At 43.5% G+C, this 18,515-nt stretch overlaps 1 protein-coding gene across 1 annotated transcript in view; it reads left to right on the top strand.

Annotated features, from left to right (window-relative positions):
* Nucleotides 1–18,515, top strand: part of myo5b (myosin VB) — a 244,990-nt gene that overhangs the window by 118,839 nt on the left and 107,636 nt on the right. The window contains exons 6-10 of the mRNA XM_055660264.1: nt 6,383–6,526; nt 7,308–7,389; nt 14,917–15,024; nt 15,467–15,576; nt 16,396–16,661. Of these exons, the coding sequence (XP_055516239.1) occupies nt 6,383–6,526; nt 7,308–7,389; nt 14,917–15,024; nt 15,467–15,576; nt 16,396–16,661 (710 nt within the window). The remainder of the gene's footprint in view (nt 1–6,382; nt 6,527–7,307; nt 7,390–14,916; nt 15,025–15,466; nt 15,577–16,395; nt 16,662–18,515) is intronic.

The raw sequence follows: 18,515 nt of genomic DNA, 5'->3' as shown, positions 1-18,515 counted from the left end.
TGGTGCGTCGTGACGCGTGGTGGCGTATGTAGTGATGCGCGGTAACGTGCGGTGTCCCAGGATTCTGCAGTACTCAAAATCCTTGCGCGCCACCTGCTTGACGTATCCCTTTCGCACGCTGACGTACTGTTGGTGTACGTTGACGTACTGACGGCGTACGTGTAGCGCGTGGTGACGCATAGTTACGCACGGTGACGCACGAACATTGCCTATGCTAATTTATTATGCGTCACAGTGCGTCAACGTCTGTAACCATGCGTTACCGTAGACGTGCCATTTGCGCGTCACTACCCACCCTCCCCTCACATCCCCTTCCCCTCTCTCCCATTCTCCCCCCCCCCCCCCCCCCCCCCCCCACTTTCACCGACACCCCCCCCATTTGTGGACCCAGCCTGTGGCCAGCGATCCCCCGCATGCTATCCCACACACGCTACGGACAATTTATACAAACCTGTGCGCCTTTAGAGTGCGGGAGGAAACCCAAACCCTAGCCCTAGTCCTATCCCTAGCCCTAACCCTAACCCTAGCTTCTGCCTGCTCCCCATGTGAACTAAACTGTTGCTAGCTCACAGGCTGGGTCTACAAATGCCTCCCTTTTCCCCGCTCCACTCTTCTCCCCCTTATCTACTACCCCCTCCCTTCACATCCCCTTCTTCCCTCTCCTTCCCTTCCCCCATTCTCCGACGCCCCCCTATTTGTGGACCCAGCCTGTGGCAGCTAGATCCCACTAATAGTATTGCACAAAGGCCACATCATCTATTTTAGTAACATTGACTATGGGATAAATGCAGACTTTGGGAACAACACTCCCCACCTCCCCGCCCCTTCTCGCCTTGCTTCAAAATGGGTGGTAGGTATTTAGACTCAGTGGCCGGAGCAGGTGGGTGGCACTGGTACATTGACAACATTGTCTCTACCCAGTTGAAAGGCCCACTGCCTCTGAAGGTTTGGAGAGACCATTGGAAGAGAGATCTGCCTCTGGGACAACTCGTGGCCAACAGTTTAGTTCCCATGAGGAGCAGGCAAAACATTGGGGGTTCGAGTCCAACCCCTGGGGCCCCTGTATCACATTTAGTTCAGAGATACAGTGCCCTTCGGCCCATCAAGTCCGCACCAACCAGCGACCCCCCGCACACTATCCCACACACGCTCGGGACTATTTATACTTATACCAAGCCTATCAACCTAGAGTTAGGGTTACGGTTATGGTTACGGTTAAGGTTAGGCTAGGGCTAGGGTTAGGGTTTGGAATTCCTCCCACAATCCAAATGCGCACAGGTTTGTATAAATTGTCCCTAGCGTGTGTAGGATCGCCGGTCGCAGGCTGGGACCGGTGAGTGGAGGGAATAGTGGATTAGGGGGAGAAGAGTGGAGCGGGGAGATGGAAGGAAGAGGGGGGAAGGGAAGAGGGGAGGGGAGGGGAGAAGGGTAGATGGGAGTGGAGAAGGGGGTATAGAAACATAGAAACATAGAAATTAGATGCAGGAGTAGGCCATTCGGCCCTTCGAGCCTGCACCGCCATTCAATATGATCATGGCTGATCATCCAACTCAGTATCCCGTACCTGCCTTCTCTCCATACCCCCTGATCCATATAGCCACAAGGGCCACATCTAACTCCCTCTTAAATATATAGGATGGGGGCAGGAGGGGGGAAGAGGGGAGGGGAGTTCAGTCTACACTCACTGAATCCATCCCTGGTGATTTGATCTGGAAGCGGACCAATACATCTATAAATAAAACGGAACGACCGACTCAGACATCTATTCATTTGCACAATTGATTTTATTGTATTAAATTTAATATATTAATGTTTAAAATCCATGCATTGAAGGAAGAATATTTTACAGCCTTAACCCTAACCGGGTGTCACCCGCAAGACAGCATACGTCAGTGTGTATGTCGTGCAACTTGACGGTTTTACGGGCGTCAGTCACTGACGCTCCGCAGTTGCCCAAATAACCCCCAAGTGGGACAGGCCCTTTACAAATCATGCTCTGCACATTCTCATCCAAATCATTGCAGTCACGCCACTTGTCCGTGAGCCACACCAGTTGTCACCAGAATAAAAGGATGTACCTTCGGCGGCACCTCGCGGCAGCGCCCCCTGCAGTCCTTCTGTCTTTTTTTAAATTTCTGTCCCGTTCAATGTGTAGTTTGCTGTGGTTTTTATATTGTTTTTAATTGTGTATATGTCGGGGGAGCGGGGGGTGGATGGGGGAAACTTTGAAATCTTTTCCCTGTACGGGAGACCCGACCTTTTCCCTGTTGTCGTTGGGGCCTAGCACCGTGGAGCGGCCTCCAGCCAGAATGGGAGCCTGCGGGGCCTGCAGACTTACCATCATGGGGCTGGCCGGCCTCGGAGCGTGGGGAGCTGTGGTGGCGCGTGGCTGTGACCAGACTTCAGAGCTTCGGAGGCTCCAGCTGCAGGCCTGTGGACGATGTCATCGGGAGCTCGCGGGTCCCTGGTGGGAGACCGCTTTCTGGAGCTCCCGTGGCGGCAGCTTCTCCCGCCCGAGTGGCGGGGCTGAAAATGAACCGGAGCGGGGCCTGACATCACCAGCGCGACCTTAATGGCTGCGGGATTTACCATCACCCGCTGGGGGCTTTAACATCGGGAGAAGATGGAGAGCAGGGGAGAGACAAGACTTTGCCTTCCATCACAGTGAGGAGGAGATTCACTGTGATGGATGTCTGTGTGAATTGAGTTGGTTGTGTGGCTTGTAAAATTGTTTCTTTTTGTTGTATGGCTGCAGAAGCCAAAGTTCCTAACGGATAAATTAAGTTAATTGAAGTACAGAACTCGGGTCTGAAAAGCAACCTACACCACCACTCTCTGCTTCATTCTATGAAGACAATCCGTGCCCAGTCAGCCAGCTTTCCCTGGATGCCATGCGATCTAACCTCCCAGAGCAGCCTGCCAGGTGGAACCATAACAGAGGACTTTCTGAGGACTCTATGGGCAATGTCTATGGATTTGCTCTTGTTTAACATCTTCAAAAAACTTAAATAAATTTGTGAGACCTATTCACCCATGAAAAAAACCACGCTGACTATCTCGAATCAACTCGTATAGAAATGCATTATATATACAGAATCCTCTCCAGTAACTTACCCATCACCGATATTAGACTCACTGGTCTTTCGTTCCCAGGCTTTACCTTGCAGTCTTTCTAGAGGCACAGCATTAACCATCATTCAGTCATCTGGTACATTTCTTGTATGTGACAGTAATTCATATATCTCAGCCAGGGCTCCCGCAATTAAGTTGGAGTACTGTCCGATTCCCCTCTTCTCCATTGCAGACATTGTATTTTGTCTATGGAATTGATATGCCGCAATGCTGAGAACTGTATTCTGCACTCTGTGTCTTTCCCTTTGCTCTGTCTCTGATACTTGACTTTGGCTTGATTATATTTATGTATAGTTTCATCTGATTTGATTGGATAGCATACAACGCAAAGATTTTCACTCTAGCTTGGGACATGTGACAATAATAAATCTAAACATAAGCATAGAATGATTTGGGTATAGGGCGACGAGATGGGGAGTTGCATTAAGCACAATATCAGGGAAATCTCTGCATTCAGCACAACATCAGAGTTAAGTCATCGGTTGTGGCTGTGGTTTGGTATAATGGATGTTGTAGGAAGAGAGATTAAAGATATGAAAAGATAGATGTAGAAGAAATCAAAGCAAGTATGAGTACGTAAAATGAGACTATTTGGGGGGACTGGAATTTTAAATTGGTCATGAACCAATGGTTGGAGCAGTGCATTGGGAATAGATGTCAGGCAGTTTTAAAAAACTCGTGATGGAATACTAGTCGGGGGAAAATTGGATTTGAACAATAAGGAGGTAACAAAGCATAATTGCAAGTTTCAGTAGCAAGAATTTACAGTATGTCAATGAGTGAAGATCATGCCAAAGGGACTTTTGGAAGAGTGAAAAGGATTATTATTGTGGGGATGGAAGTAATCAAATTGTCTACTAAATGTGGTCAGTAACTTAGTTCACTGCTAAAAAGAAGGTTGAAAAAAATTATTTTGCACTTTGAAAAAATCACCAGGGATTTTTAGAGATTACAGAGGTGGCGGCTGAAGACCATGTTTTCAATCTTTCTAGTGTACCTGAAGGAAATAGCAGTTCATTAAGTGAGTAAGCTGAAGGTCTCCTGTGGGTCATCCATCAGTAGCATTGACTCAGCTTCCCACTCTCTGCTAGCGTAACCTGAATAGTTGCAATTTGTCACAGCTTTGCAATTCACTCCTTTTACATCGTTTTGCTTGTGTTTTCTCTCATATCTCTCATTCTTCACAGATTTTTTATTCATTCTATTCAGTCAACCTGATAACTTTATCAATACCTTATCCCCGTGGCAACCCATAAAGGCGGTTTGTATCACCAAAGACCCACACCACCCTGTTCACACTCTCATTTTACTCCTACCATTGGGGGGAAAAGATATAGGTGTGTGAAAACTAGGACCACCAAGTTCAAGAAAAGTTTTTCCCCGACAACCATCGGGGAAACGTTACACATCACTAACCTCAACTATGAACTATGGATTATCTTTGGTTATCAAGGACTTTGTGTTTTTTTGCAAGTGATTATTAATTTATTAATTCTTTTGTTTGTTATATATTAACTATATATATCTTGTTTACAAGCCTGTTGTGCCTGTGTATTAATTTCATTGTCTGTCGGTACATAGACAATTAAACGCTCTTGATAGGGCGAGGCTAGGGTCAAGTCCAGAGTGTTTAATTGTCTATGTACTGACAGACAATGAAATTGTCCAGTCCATTCTCCCCACATTTTCTCTATCACTTATAACAAATTAATTTCTCTTTCTCGGTTCTAGGAATGAAATTTTCTCTTTCCCTTTCCACTGACACGACCTGATCTGTTAAGCATTTCTCATGTTTTTCTTTTTCTTTTGGATTTCCAGCATCTGCAGTTAAAAAAAAAAAAAAGATTATATGAAGCTTCATTAAATTTCATTTACTAGATCTTTGCACATGTCCTTTTGTAGTCTCTGCACGTCATATTTAAATCTAAGAAACATGTATTGATTTTGATGGATTGACCCAATTGATTTTAGTCATTTTATTTGGACAAATAATGAATAGTTGAAGAGAAAACTGGATAAACATTTAATTAGGAATATAATTGATAATTATATGGCCCCATTCTTGGTCACGTGTGCGACCAAAAATATGAAAAATTGTGGAATACACCTCTTCAAATTCTGAAGGGATTACAGGTATATTGTTTTGTACTGTATATATGATTCATATGACAATGTCTGTTTAGGTCAAATATGACTGGTCACGTGTGTGACCTCACATGGAAGCATTCTTTTCATAACACAGTTTTATCTTACAAACTCTTGTGAATTTTAAAAAGCTAGAATGTTCATTTATTTAGCAGACATGCATTATAGTTCTGTAGGTAGGAAAATAGCAATGAGTAAGATTAATCTCTTACAAGAATGTTTTAATGTATTGCTTTATGTGATGCCATTTGGTAACGTGTGTGACATTTTGGTTCACTTTCCAAAGAATGGCCCGTATGAAGAAGGGCGTGAAAAATAGTTCAATTTGTTGCAGTGGGCAATAATTATGGGACTATTGCACCTGTTGGGTTTATAAAGCACCGTAATCATCATCAAACTATTGTAAAGCACTTTACAGAGAATGAGGTATTTTTGAAGTGTTGTAAACATTGGAATCTATGAAATATGACTGCCTGTTTATGCATAAGTGTGGTAACAACTGACTAAATTGTGCTTCTTTTTAAGTGCATATTTGAGTAATAACTGAGTATTGACCAGGACATATAGGCAAATTAGTGTAGTGGCGCCTGCTAACGCACGCAGATATCAAACCTGGCGTTCGGAAGCCACGGTCACGTGACTCGGGTGGGGCTGTTTATTTTGCGCGGTTTTTCACTTGCGCGCGTTAGTTCAGCGCTGACCACCGTTGTGGGCAGACGTGTCTGAAGAACCTGTATACTGGATATCGAACTTTTGAATAAAGATCTGTTGGAAACTCCAGTAGTCGTTTCTCAGACCACTAAATTAGTTTGCTTTTTATATTGCTTGAAATAATGCTTGGGGATTGTTTGCACCGTTTTCAAGTTTAAAATTGAATCACTGCAGCACTTCCACTTCCAATGTGCTGGACGATCCTATCTTCAGGTTTCTGGAGTTCATTGAACCTTCTGCTTTCCTACATCTGCCAAGACTGCGTCTGAAGAAGGGTCTTGACTAAAACGTCACCCATTCCTTCTCTCCAGAAATGCTGCCTGTCCCCAGTTACTCCAGCATTTTGTGTCTATCTTCAAGATTGTCCGACTGCTATGTTCCTTGCTTCCAACAGGCCATCGGGAATGCAAAGACAACAAGGAACGATAACAGCAGTCGCTTTGGGAAATATATCCAAATTGGCTTTGACCGGCGATATTATATAATTGGTGCCAACATGCGGACATATCTGCTAGAGAAATCAAGAGTGGTTTTTCAGGTTAGTGCACGTGATGTGTCTGCAATAGAACTTAGCTGAATAACCGTAGCAAAAATGTTTGGGGTTATTCTGCTTAAAGTGAATGGTACAAATGCAGCATCTCAGCCATTCTGTTTGTAGTTCTCAAACATCAGAGGTTGAGAGGAGATTTGCTTCCTCACCCGAGGAAGTGGGGCTATAGTACAATCCCATTAGAGTGATTCCACCATACTTATTTTTGAGCTCTACCCATATTGCCTCTGCGGAAAACCTTTTAGCATGTCCTCACTGAGTATCGCCATGACAGTCTCCCTGATTAGTAGTCCAACTTCTCCACCTCTCTTATCTCACTCCCGATCACATCTGAAACCTCAAAATCCTGGAACGAAGCACTACCGATCATGTCCCTCTTGCAAACAAGTCTCAATGTCATAGTCTCAAGCACTGATCAAGGCTCTAAATTCATCTGCTTTACCCATGGTATGCTGTGTTGAAGTAAGCACACTTCATTCCATCTGCTTCATCATATTCCTTAACCTCTCCATGCCTGTCCTTCATTTAGGAATTACTGGTCCTAACCTACCTTCCCTACATTTCCTTTTGCTGACCTTCTATCCTGGTACCCACCCTACTGCCATTGATAGAACTATATAACATTAGCGGAGGCATAGGTAGGGTAGACTGTCAGAACCTTTTTCCTTAGAGTAGAAATGTTCAGATTTTTGCATTGATAATTTAATCGCCATTGTACCATGTTTTCCTAGCCATCTGTCCATGAGGAACTGTTCTTTATCTTTATTAGGCAGAGGATGAACGTAACTACCATATCTTCTACCAGCTGTGTGCCTCGGCCGACCGGCCAGAATTCAAAGAACTGTGCTTAAGTAAGTTACTTTGCCCAAACTAAGTATACGAATGCAAAGTGCCACAACTGACCTTGCACCATTTAACAAGTGCACACTCAGCAAAGTAATGTTCTTGGAATTTTCCTGTAACATTGGATCACATTTTATCACTGGCCTGGAATTCATCCAGTGTTTTTCAGCAAATTAATTACTTTTGCATTCCAGTCATTTTTTAGGTTTATAAATAGGTGTGGCAAGTTATCCCTAGATCGGCCCAGATTAATGGGATGTTTTTTTCTTTGGAGATGTTGGTCGAGGGAATAATGTGGCTAGAGTTCCCTGCAGGGGGAATGGAGGGACTGTGAGAATGGAGCCTTGGATGTGTCATAGTGTTTGACATAATACAAGTACATTGGAGCAAAATAGGCTTTTCAGGATTATTGTTCACATAAAAGACACATTTAGTATAAGCCTTTTTCCTATTATTAGCCCGTAATTAAGTAAGTTCTTTTGAAACACGTTTAATTCGGGGTTACCTTCCGATATTCCAAAAATGATCCATTCTGCTTTTGGTACAAGTTTTATTTTAAATAATGTGAAGATTTCAAATATTTCGTTCCAAAATTTTTGGATTTTTATACAAAAAACAAAGGAGTGCGCTATGTTAGCTTCTTGTGACTGACATTTATCACAAATGGGTGAGACATTGGGGAAAAGTTTATTTATTAAAAAGCTTATACTCAAATTTGGGAAAAATGCTCCAATACCAACAATAAAAATGTGGATTTCAAACATGTTCGAAACACTACACTTGGAAAAGAGGAGACTCCTCCTAGCAGGCAAAGCAGACCACTTCCAAAAGACGTGGTCTGCATTTATGGAACGATTACAAGCATAAGGTGCAATAATTTAAAATTTAAATGGTACCAGGATCTGGTAACGGGGGGTATAAAATAAATAAATTAAAAAAAAACACGGTTGATATATCCTTTTTTGTGAGTTTTGTGTTACAATAGAGCGATTTTTTTTCCTTTTTTTCTTTTCTTTCTAGGGTCTTATTTCCTTTCTTTACTTCCTTCTCTAACTTCCTCCCTAAGGGGCTTTCTTTTCCCAACACTTTCCTGCACCTTCACGATTCTTGCTCACTTTCCTTACTTTTATTTCTATCTTTTTTAAAGCTCGAAAAACGAAGTGGTACAACAAATGTAATAAGATATATCGGATGTGTATTACTGTAATTTACTGTACTTCCAATAAAAATAAAATTTAAAAAAAGAAAAAAAAAAAAGATACATTTAGAAATTGCAGTTAGTTTAATAATGCAGTGGACTATAAAAATGTAATTTCATCGTTGAAGTTAAAGCTCGACTTCCATCTAAACTGATGGAGTGGAATTCTCATCTCTGCATTAGGGCTGAGAATTGTCTTTTGAGTGGATGTTGGTTTGGTACTACTCAATTCCCAGTGGGTGCAGATCTACAATATAAAAGTTATTGATATTTCACCAATAATTATGTGTAAAGTAACAATGAAATATTTGACGTTTTGCCTTGTGTGTACCTACATCCCAAGGATAATTAAGCCTGAGGTAGACACAAAATGCTGGAGTAACAGCGGGTCGGGCAGCATCTCTGGAGAGAAGGAATGGGTGACATTTCGGTTCGAGACCCTTCTTCAGACTGAGCCAGGGGAGAGGGAGATACAGAGATAAGGAAATATAAGGTGTGAAATTGAGACAAAGGGGATGGAGATTAAGGAAAATGTAGAATAGATCATTGTTAGCTAGGAGAAGGTAACAACAAAGCAAACAGAGATAAAATGTAAAAGAGGACAGTCAGAGTAGTCAGATAACTGGGCTGACAATAGGTGCAGGAGTAGGAAATTCGTCCCTTCGAGCCAGCACCGCAATGTGTTCATGGCTGATCATCCACATTCAGTACCCCGTACCTGCCTTCCCACCATATCCCCTGACTCCACCATCTTTAAGATTCTTTAAGGGGGGGGGGGGGATGGAGAGAAAGGGAAAGCACGGGTTACTTGATGTTAGAGAAGTCAATATTCATACCGCTTGGGTGTAAGCTGACCAAGTGAAATATGAGATGTTGTTCCTCCAATTTCAATTTTCACTGGGTCTTCACTCTGACAGAAAGGTTAGTGTGGCAATGGGAGGGTGAGTTAAAGTGTTTAGCAACCAGGAGATCAGGTAGGTTTAGGTGGACTGAGTGGAGGTGTTCAGCGAAACGATCGCCGTGCCTGCACCTGGTCTCGCCGATATATACGAGTCCACACCTGGAACAGTGGATACAGTAGATGAGGTTGGAGGAGGTGCAAGTGAACCTCTGCCTCACTTGAAAAGACTCGGGGTCCTTGGACGGAGTCGAGGGGGAGGTAAAGCGACAGGTGTTGCATCTCCTGTTGTTGCAGGAGAAAGTACCTGGGGAGGGGGTGGTTTTTTAGTGGGAATGGACGAGTTGACCAGGGAGTTGCGGAGGGAGCAATTTCTCATAAATGCACCCTTTCCAGCTTGACAACATGTCGAAGAAACATTTGAGTAAGTGTGATATCGGAGGTCAATGGAATCTAGAGGGGACTTCCTCCTCCCTTCCCAACTGGTTAATGTCCAACAGGAAGTTGATTGTGGTTTTTGGAGGGCAAACATCTCAGTCCCAAGACATCACAGAAGGAGTTCTTCAGTGCTTTGTTCTGAGTATCGTAAATGACAAAGATGTTCCTTTCATCATTAAGTTAGATATGGGGATGATCGTGCAACTTTGGCAACTGCATGGATAATCAAACAGTCATTATTTACCTGCAGAAAACTTGTTCAGCATTAAGGCATCGGCTGGTAAATACAAGTTAAGTTAATGCCACAGACATATCAGTCAATGTTTCTGATAAGGGAGCCTGACCATTGTCTCTTGTGCTCAATTCTGCTCAATATCTAATTCTGCTCAATATCTCTTGTGTATTAATAGCATTTAATTCAAATGTCCGGTCCTCATTATTGACCAGAACAAGTCCATAACTAATATAAAAGCCGAACATGCTGGAAAGTCAGATCACATCAGAGCATATGCAGAGAAGTGAAACATTTTCATTCTCAACGGATGCTGCCTGGTCTTCTGATTATTATCAGCATTTTCAATTTTTATTCCTGATTTCCAACATCTGTATTCATTCAGATTCAGGAGAGCAAGTCAAATCATGGTCAAAGGACGTTCCTTTAGGAAGGAAGTGAGAAGGAATTTCTTTAACCAGGGTGGTGAATCTGTGGAATTCTTTGCCACAGAAGGCTGTGGAGGCCAAGTCAATGGATATTTTTTAAGCAAAGATAGATAGATTCTTGATTAGCATGGGTGCCAGGGGTTATGGGGAGAAGGAAGGAGAATGGGGTTAGGAGAGTGAGACAGATCAGCCATGATTGGATGGTATAGTAGACTTGATGGGCTGAATGGCCTAATTCTGCTCAAATTACATATGACATTATGGCCTTAAATGTTGAGTATCCCTTGGTGAGTGAATCTGACTCTCCAAAGTCATTTCACTATTTACAACCAGTCAGTATGCTCTCCTCAGTACACATGTAGAAGTTCAATAATTTGGCAATATGCATTGATGTTGAGTGTTAGGAAGTCATGATAGATATATATAGATATGCCATTTATTGTCACTATACATGTACAGTGAAATTGAAAGCTGCTCGTACTCAGTGCATACATATAGTTTAGTACAAAAAACAAGAAACAGAAAACAGAAAAACAAAAACAGAAGGGAGAAGGGGGGGGGGGGATAGGTGCACAATTCTGCGGCGCTATATACATATATACAGATGGAAGTCTGGGTGTTGGGCTGTGAAGTCAGTGCATGTGTGAATTTGAATTAAGAGTAGTTATAATTTTCAGAAAGCAACTATTTCTGAGTCTATTTGTCCTGGATTTGATGCACCTTTAGCGCCTTCCAGAGGGCAGCAGGTCGAACAGTCCAAACGCAGGATGGGAGCTGTCTTTGATGATCTTCTTTGCCCTGCTAAGGCAGCGGGAGGTGTAGATATCCATCAGGGAGGGGAGAGGGCAACCAATGATCTTCTGCGTTGTCCTAGTTTCCCTCTGATGCAGCTTTATAAGACTTTGCTAAGGCCACATTTAGTGTGTTATGTGCAGTTTTGGTCGCCCCATGTCAGGAAGGATGTGGGTGCATTAGAGAGGATGCAGAAGAGGTTTACCAGAATGCTGCTGGATTAGAGGGTATTAGCTGTAGGGAGAGGGTAGACATACCAGTATTGGTTTCGTTGAAATGTTGGAGGTTGAGGGCAAACCTGATAGACATACATACAATTATGAGAGGCATATTGATTGATTAGTTAGACTGGATGTTACAATCCCTAAGGTTCTTCGCCACAACTGACACCCGGTATTCTTGGGGGTGACCACCAGGTGATTTTGCTACCAATCAGACACATCTTCAGTTGTGTACCTCAACGTCACTGGCAGCCCCCACACTGCGCATTTCAGCACTAGCCCTTGCATTTTCTTCAGCCGAATATTGTGCCCCTGTTTGGTCCAGGTCATCCCACACACACCATGTGGACACTCAACTGAACTCAACAATGAGGATCATCACAGGAACAATCCGCTCAACACCACTCCCCTGGCTCCCTGTCCTATCCAACATAGCCCCTCCACACATCCGGCGAGTAGTCCTTACTCAAAGGATGCTCCAAAAGACCAAAAACTCCCCTCACCTGCCAATTCACATGGACATCTTCAACTCGACTTCCATCTAGGCGACCAATTTGGAAGAACCCACCACCAGCTGATTTCACCATCCAATCAGCTTGGAAAAAGGAATGGGAGTCCAAGGACGTCCCAAATAAACATCTGGTGTCAGACCCCACCCTACCGGTCCCTGGCACCAATCTCCCAAGGAAGCAGTGGACGGCGCTGAATAGATTCAGGACTGGACATGGCCCCTGCTTGGCCAGCCTTCACAAATGGGGCAGCAGTCCAACCCCACGGTGTGCTTGTGGAGAGCAGCAAACAATGCAACACATCATTGAAGCATGCCCTCAACAAAGACTCAAAGGAGGACTTGTCACCCTTCATACAGCAGATCAAGAGGCAACTGCTTGGCTAAAGGACTTTGCATTCGCTAAATAAAATACTGGGTGTTTTGGCCTTTGATCACAAGACACCCTCAGTCGAGGCAGGCCCACAGCAGGGTTATCAGCCCTGTGGTGTGTGTCTTATGGTTAGCCTCTAGATGGTCACGTGGCAGCCCAGACAGCATCTTTTCTCTGCAGCTGCAGCCACAGCCAGTGACTGCTCCATTCGGCTTTTTTCCTTCCATCTTCCTCTCTACCGCTGACTGTGGCTGGTTGGGCTCTAGACTCGTGTCCGTTGGTGGGACAGTACTTGGTTGTGCTTCGCCTGGGGTGCTGGTACCCTGTGGACTGTGGTGGTTAACCTGCCACTGGGCTTCACTCGACTGATTTTGCCTACCTCTTAGAAAGTAATCGTCAATGCGAGGCCCCACACTAAGCTCTCCCAGGCACTTTCCCTGCCCTGGTGGATCAAGAGTCCCTTCTCTGATGTTATATTTTCCAGCCGCTATATTCCTGCCGGGGCTGCTGCTCTGTCAATTGCTATGCTAGTTGTCTTATTCATAGTCGATTCCTTCCGTAGCAATATAATGGTGGATCCAAAACGCTGATTAGCGATGGATCCTGCTGACATGAGGAGCTAGCCCATGCCAACCCCGGTGGGGTCTACTCCCTCCGGTCAGCAGTCTCTCTCTCCAGGCCGTCACTAGGTCTTTCCCTGGTTGTCAGCTGCCCTTTCGCAGCGGTCACTGGTTTGAACCAGATGTTCATATTGATTAGTAGGACTGGATGTTACGATCCCTAAGGTTCTTCACCACAAATGACACCCGGTATTATTGGGGGTGACCACTAGGTGATTTTGGGCAGGCAGTCAGAATCATTTCCCTGGTGGAAATGTCAAAGACTAGAGGGCATAGCTTTAAGATGAGGGAGACAAAGTTTAAAGGAGATGTACGAGTAAAGCAGGACAAATATGTTTTACACAGAGAGTGGTGGGTGTCTGGAACATACTGCCAGAGATGGTGGCTGAGACGGGTGCATTAATGGCATTTAAGAGGGTGTTAGATGGATATACACGGAATGAAGGGTTGTGGATCATGTGAAGGCAGATGAGATTAGTTTATCTTGGCGTCATATTTAGCACTGTCATTGTGGGCCATGTTTTCTGATGCTCAATTCAACTCGATTATTATATTTAAATATTTTAAATTATTTTTGCACTACTTCAGATTGCACTTCAATGTTGTACCATTATCCGTTTTGGACATGTCGTATTTATCATTGTATTTTATCATTATTATATCCATCCTAATGTGAGCTTCGTGAGAACAAGGAATTTCATTGCACCCTGGTGTATATGACAATAAACTGTTCTGAATCTGAATGGCCACTTTCTGTGCCGTAATGATTCGTTGATTATGGGAATTGGGATTGTAGTCTGTACCACAGTGATGATTAAGGGCAGTTTTAGTAGAGATATTCAGAATTATGAGCCATTTTGTGAAAATCTGCATTTCCAGTGGGACTTTCCAGTGAATAACTCTAACTAATTGACTTGATATAATTGGGAAAGAGCATGAGACAATGCAAAATGAAATTACAAGCTGCGATCTGTGAGAGATTAGCCAAAATGGTGATGGATGTAGAGATGATGGTGATTTAAACTGCTAAGTGAAAATTTATGGGTATGAGCAGGAATGGGACAAATCGAATAGATCTTTTGAAACACAGGCTGCTTTTAAGGTGAATCATTGATCAATGTTCCAAGTTACACTGGCATTGTTCTACTGACTATGATGAAGATGTGGTGGACAATACAGTAAAATCTATTATATGAGATGTATTTACATGTAGCTAACCAATGCTAAGGGGCTATTGTCAGGATTACGTTCAGGTCGTTTTACAGAAGAACATTATGGCTGCTTATGAATAGCTATGAACTAGCTATGAATCTTAAGAGGATAAAGTGGACAGAAGGTGAAAAGATATCCTGTTCATTCTCTGCCTGTCTGGTGCAGATAGATTTACTGATGCTCTATTCTTATTTTGGATTTTAAACAAACTCCTATTTTTCTCATTAAATTTTCAGTCTTAATGGTATGTATCAAAAATTACCAAAGACAGAATATCTAAGTAATATGAAATGCATAATTCTGATTGCCGTGAAACCAGGCATCTGAGTGGTTTTCAAATTTCTTCAAAAGCAACCTGGTGTGAGTGCCATTGCAACATAAAACAAAATATTCAGAAACAAACTCCATTCTTTTAGACATAGTTTTCTTTTATTATGCAATTAAAACAATTTAGTTTTTTTTAATTCTCACAGTTGATCAACATGATATCTGTGCATAATAATTGTATTTTTCTGTGTGGAACAGTGCAGGCTCCAACCTTCAGTGCAACAGTATTGACATCTAACCATCTGCACATCTGTGATTTTTAGTAAGCAGAACTTTATTGTCTTCCAGGCAGCGCAGAAAACTACTTTTACACCACTCGGGGTGGTGGCATCCTAATAGATGGAGTTGATGATGCTGAAGACTTCAATAGAACTTGTAAAGCCTTCACTCTACTTGGTGAGACCAGGGATTTTGAAAATTAGTATCAAACAGCAGGCTTGAGGATTAGAATAAAATGTATTTAATTGTTTGTTTTTGGAGTTTAAGAAGTTGTTTAGTTTAGTTTAGAGATACAGCGCGGAAACCTTTGGCCCACCGAGTCCGCGCCGGCCAGCGATCCCCGCGCATTAACACTGTCCTACAGACACTAGGGCCAATAATCTACATACCTGTACGTCTTTGTAGTGTGGGAGGAAACCAAAGATCTCGGAGAAAACCTACATGGTCACGGGAAGGACGTTCAAACTCCATACAGACAGCACCAGTAATCAGGATCAAACCCGGGTCTCCAGCGCTACAAGCGCTGCAAGGCAGCAACTCTACCTCTGTGCCGCTCGTGATTTGGCAATTTTTGCATGTCTGCAAATGAAGGTTGTAATGATGCACATCTTTCCTTCAGGTGTCAAGGAAGCAAATCAGATGAAGATTTACAGAGTAATAGCTTCAATTCTCCACCTGGGAAATGTAGAAATTGTTTCAGAACGAGATGTCGACACTTGTGGTATTGCTGTAAGTCACATGCAGGAAACTTGTTCTTGATTAACCTTCCCGGTACGTTTGCTCAGTGACTGTGCTGTAAGCATTTAAATTTCAGCTTTGTAAAGGTCATGGGGTGTGCCACTTAAAGGGCAAGTATGAATGAATTACTATACTGTCCTACAAATACTATATCTATTTGTGGTGTGGGAGACATTGAAGAAGGTTGTTCAAAGTTACAGCAGGATATTAGTCAACTGGGAAAGTGAAAAAGGAATGGCAGATCGAGTTTACTTCAGACAAGTGCAAAGTGAAGCACATTGAGACATCATTAGTCACAGGCCTAGAGTCCAAAAACCAACCTTCTACCATCATCCTCTGCTTCCTTCCATGAAGCCAATCCGATATCCAGTCAGTTAGCTATCCCTGGATCCCATGCGATCTAACTTTCCAAAACAATCTACCCTACAGAGCTTTATCAAAGGCCTTCCTGGTCCACATAGACTCTTTTACTGGCTTCACCTTGGACAATAGACAATAGGTGCAGAAGTAGGCCATTCGGCCCTTCGAGCCAGGACTGCCATTCTATGTGGTCATAGCTGATCATCCCCAATCAGTACCCCGTTCCTGCCTTCTCCCCATATCCCCTGACTCCGCTATCTTTAAGAGCCCTATCTAGCTCTCTCTTGAAAGTATCCAGAGAACGGGCCGCCACTGCCCTCTGAGGCAGAGAATTCTGGTTAATTGGTTACTACCACTTACACTTGGTCAATAAATAGATGTGGGAAAAAATTGAGTTGACTGAAAATAACAGCACTTCATCTTGTTGATGCTTGCCTTCTCTGCTTTCAGAAAGAAGATGAGCACCTAAACTACTTCTGTAATTTACTGGGAGTTGAGCACGATCAGATGGAACACTGGCTATGTCACCGCAAGCTTATCACAACGTCAGAGACTTTCATTAAGACAATGGCCAAGCAGCAAGCCATCAATGCCAAAAATGCCTTGGCCAAGCACATCTACGCTCAGCTCTTCAATTGGATCGTGGAACAAATCAACAAAGCACTTTATACAACCAGCAAACAGCATTCATTCATTGGAGTTCTGGATATTTACGGGTACAGAACTGAACAGGGGTTTACACAGCATTTCATCCCATCATACTGGGACCTAGGATTGATCCTTAGTGTTGTTTGGCTAATTAATCCAACATTATAGCAACTGAGACAATTTGTTTTAATATAATTTTTTGTATGGATTTTGTGCTCATCTTAGTTAAGGGCCTTGAGCTGGGAATGGATCATTTTCTGCTTTGCGTACCCATGTTCAAGCAATCCAAGGCAAGGGTAATCTACAGAAGTCGGTTTCACTCTGCTTTGCTCCAGTAGCGTGCAGAGACTGAGCTTCTGAGAACAACAGTGCTATGTTTAGCCGTTCCCGCAGTAGCCCATTGCCCCTGTCCCACTTAGGAAACCTGAACGGAAACCTCTGGAGACTTTGAGCCCCACCCAAGGTTTCCGTGCGGTTTTCCCAGAGGTTTTTGTCAGTCTCCCTACCTGCTTCCACTACCTGCAACCTCAGGCAACCACCTTCAACCTCCGGGAACTGCACGGAAACCTTGGGTGGGGCGCAAAGTCTCCAGAGGTTTCCATTCAGGTTTCCTAAGTGAGACAGGGGCATTACTGAGCAACACTTTCAATCTGGTGCTATTTTTTCTGCTGCAGGCCTCTCTACCCACTAGAATTTGAATTGTGATTATTGAAAACCAACTTTGTGCAGGGTTAACCACAGTCAGGTTCAACAGATCCAAACACAAATTGCAGCGGGTGAAAGGATTGATAAAACACTTCATTTTCCTCAGTCCAATTATCGTCCATGCTGTCCGTGGGAATTCACAAGCGGGTATTCTTCGGGACAGTGGGGGACCTGTTTGAAGATTCTGCCAAACCTGCTGATGGTGATGTTGTCTGACAAGTGCACATTTATAGTTCAAGGGGCACAGAAAAAGCTAAATTGCGGAGGACTTGGCTAACCTTCTCCAATTCCTTCCTTGCCTGGGCTTGCTGATGCTTCTAGTACTGGCTGACTGCCAATTGGGCTCTTAATACTCTGGCTGCCTTTCAGTGTGGACTAACTATAGCTATCTATACATCTGAAAGGTTCTTGGTCTGTGATAGGTTCCTTACTGCGATTTATTCTAGCAGGAGCAAGCCAGTGTGAGGATTCATGTGTGGGGCTCTATTCCTTGGAGTGCAGGAGAATCTGAATCTGAATCTGAATCTGAATCTGATCTTATAGAATTGAATCAAATCATGAGAGTAATAGATCGGGTAGATGCACAGTCTCTTGCCCAGAGCAAGGGAATCGAGGACCAGAGGACATGGATTTAGGGTGAAGGGGAAAAGATTTAATAGGAATCTGAAACATAGAAACATAGAAAATAGGTGCAGGAGTAGGCCATTCGGCCCTTCGAGCCTGCACCGCCATTCAATATGATCATGGCTGATCATCCAACTCAGTATCCTGTACCTGTCTTCTCTCCATACCCCCTGATCCCTTTAGCCACAAGGGCCAATATAGCCAATGAACTGGCCTCAACTACCTACTGTGGCAGAGAGTTCCAGAGATTCACCACTCTCTGTGTGAAAAATGTTTTTCTCATCTCGGTCCTAAAGGATTTCCCCTCTATCCTTAAGCTGTGACCCCTTGCCCTGGACTTCCCCAATATCGGGAACAATCTTCCTGCATCTAGCCTGTCCAACCCCTTAAGAATTTTGTAAGTTTCTATAAAATCCTATAAGTTTCTATAAGAAAGTGTAGCTTTTTCACACACAAGTTGGTGGGTGTATGGAACGAGCTGCCAGAGGAGGTAATTGAGGCAGGGACTCTTGCACATTTTAAGAAACAGTTAGACAGGTACATGGATAGGACAGGTTTGGTGGGATATGGGCCAAACGCAGGCAGGTGGGACT

Source organism: Leucoraja erinacea, chromosome 1 (genome assembly GCF_028641065.1).
Source record: "Leucoraja erinacea ecotype New England chromosome 1, Leri_hhj_1, whole genome shotgun sequence".
Lineage (NCBI taxonomy): Eukaryota > Metazoa > Chordata > Chondrichthyes > Rajiformes > Rajidae > Leucoraja > Leucoraja erinaceus.
Note: the sequence above shows the minus strand (reverse complement) of the source record. Positions and strands in the feature narration are given on the sequence as shown.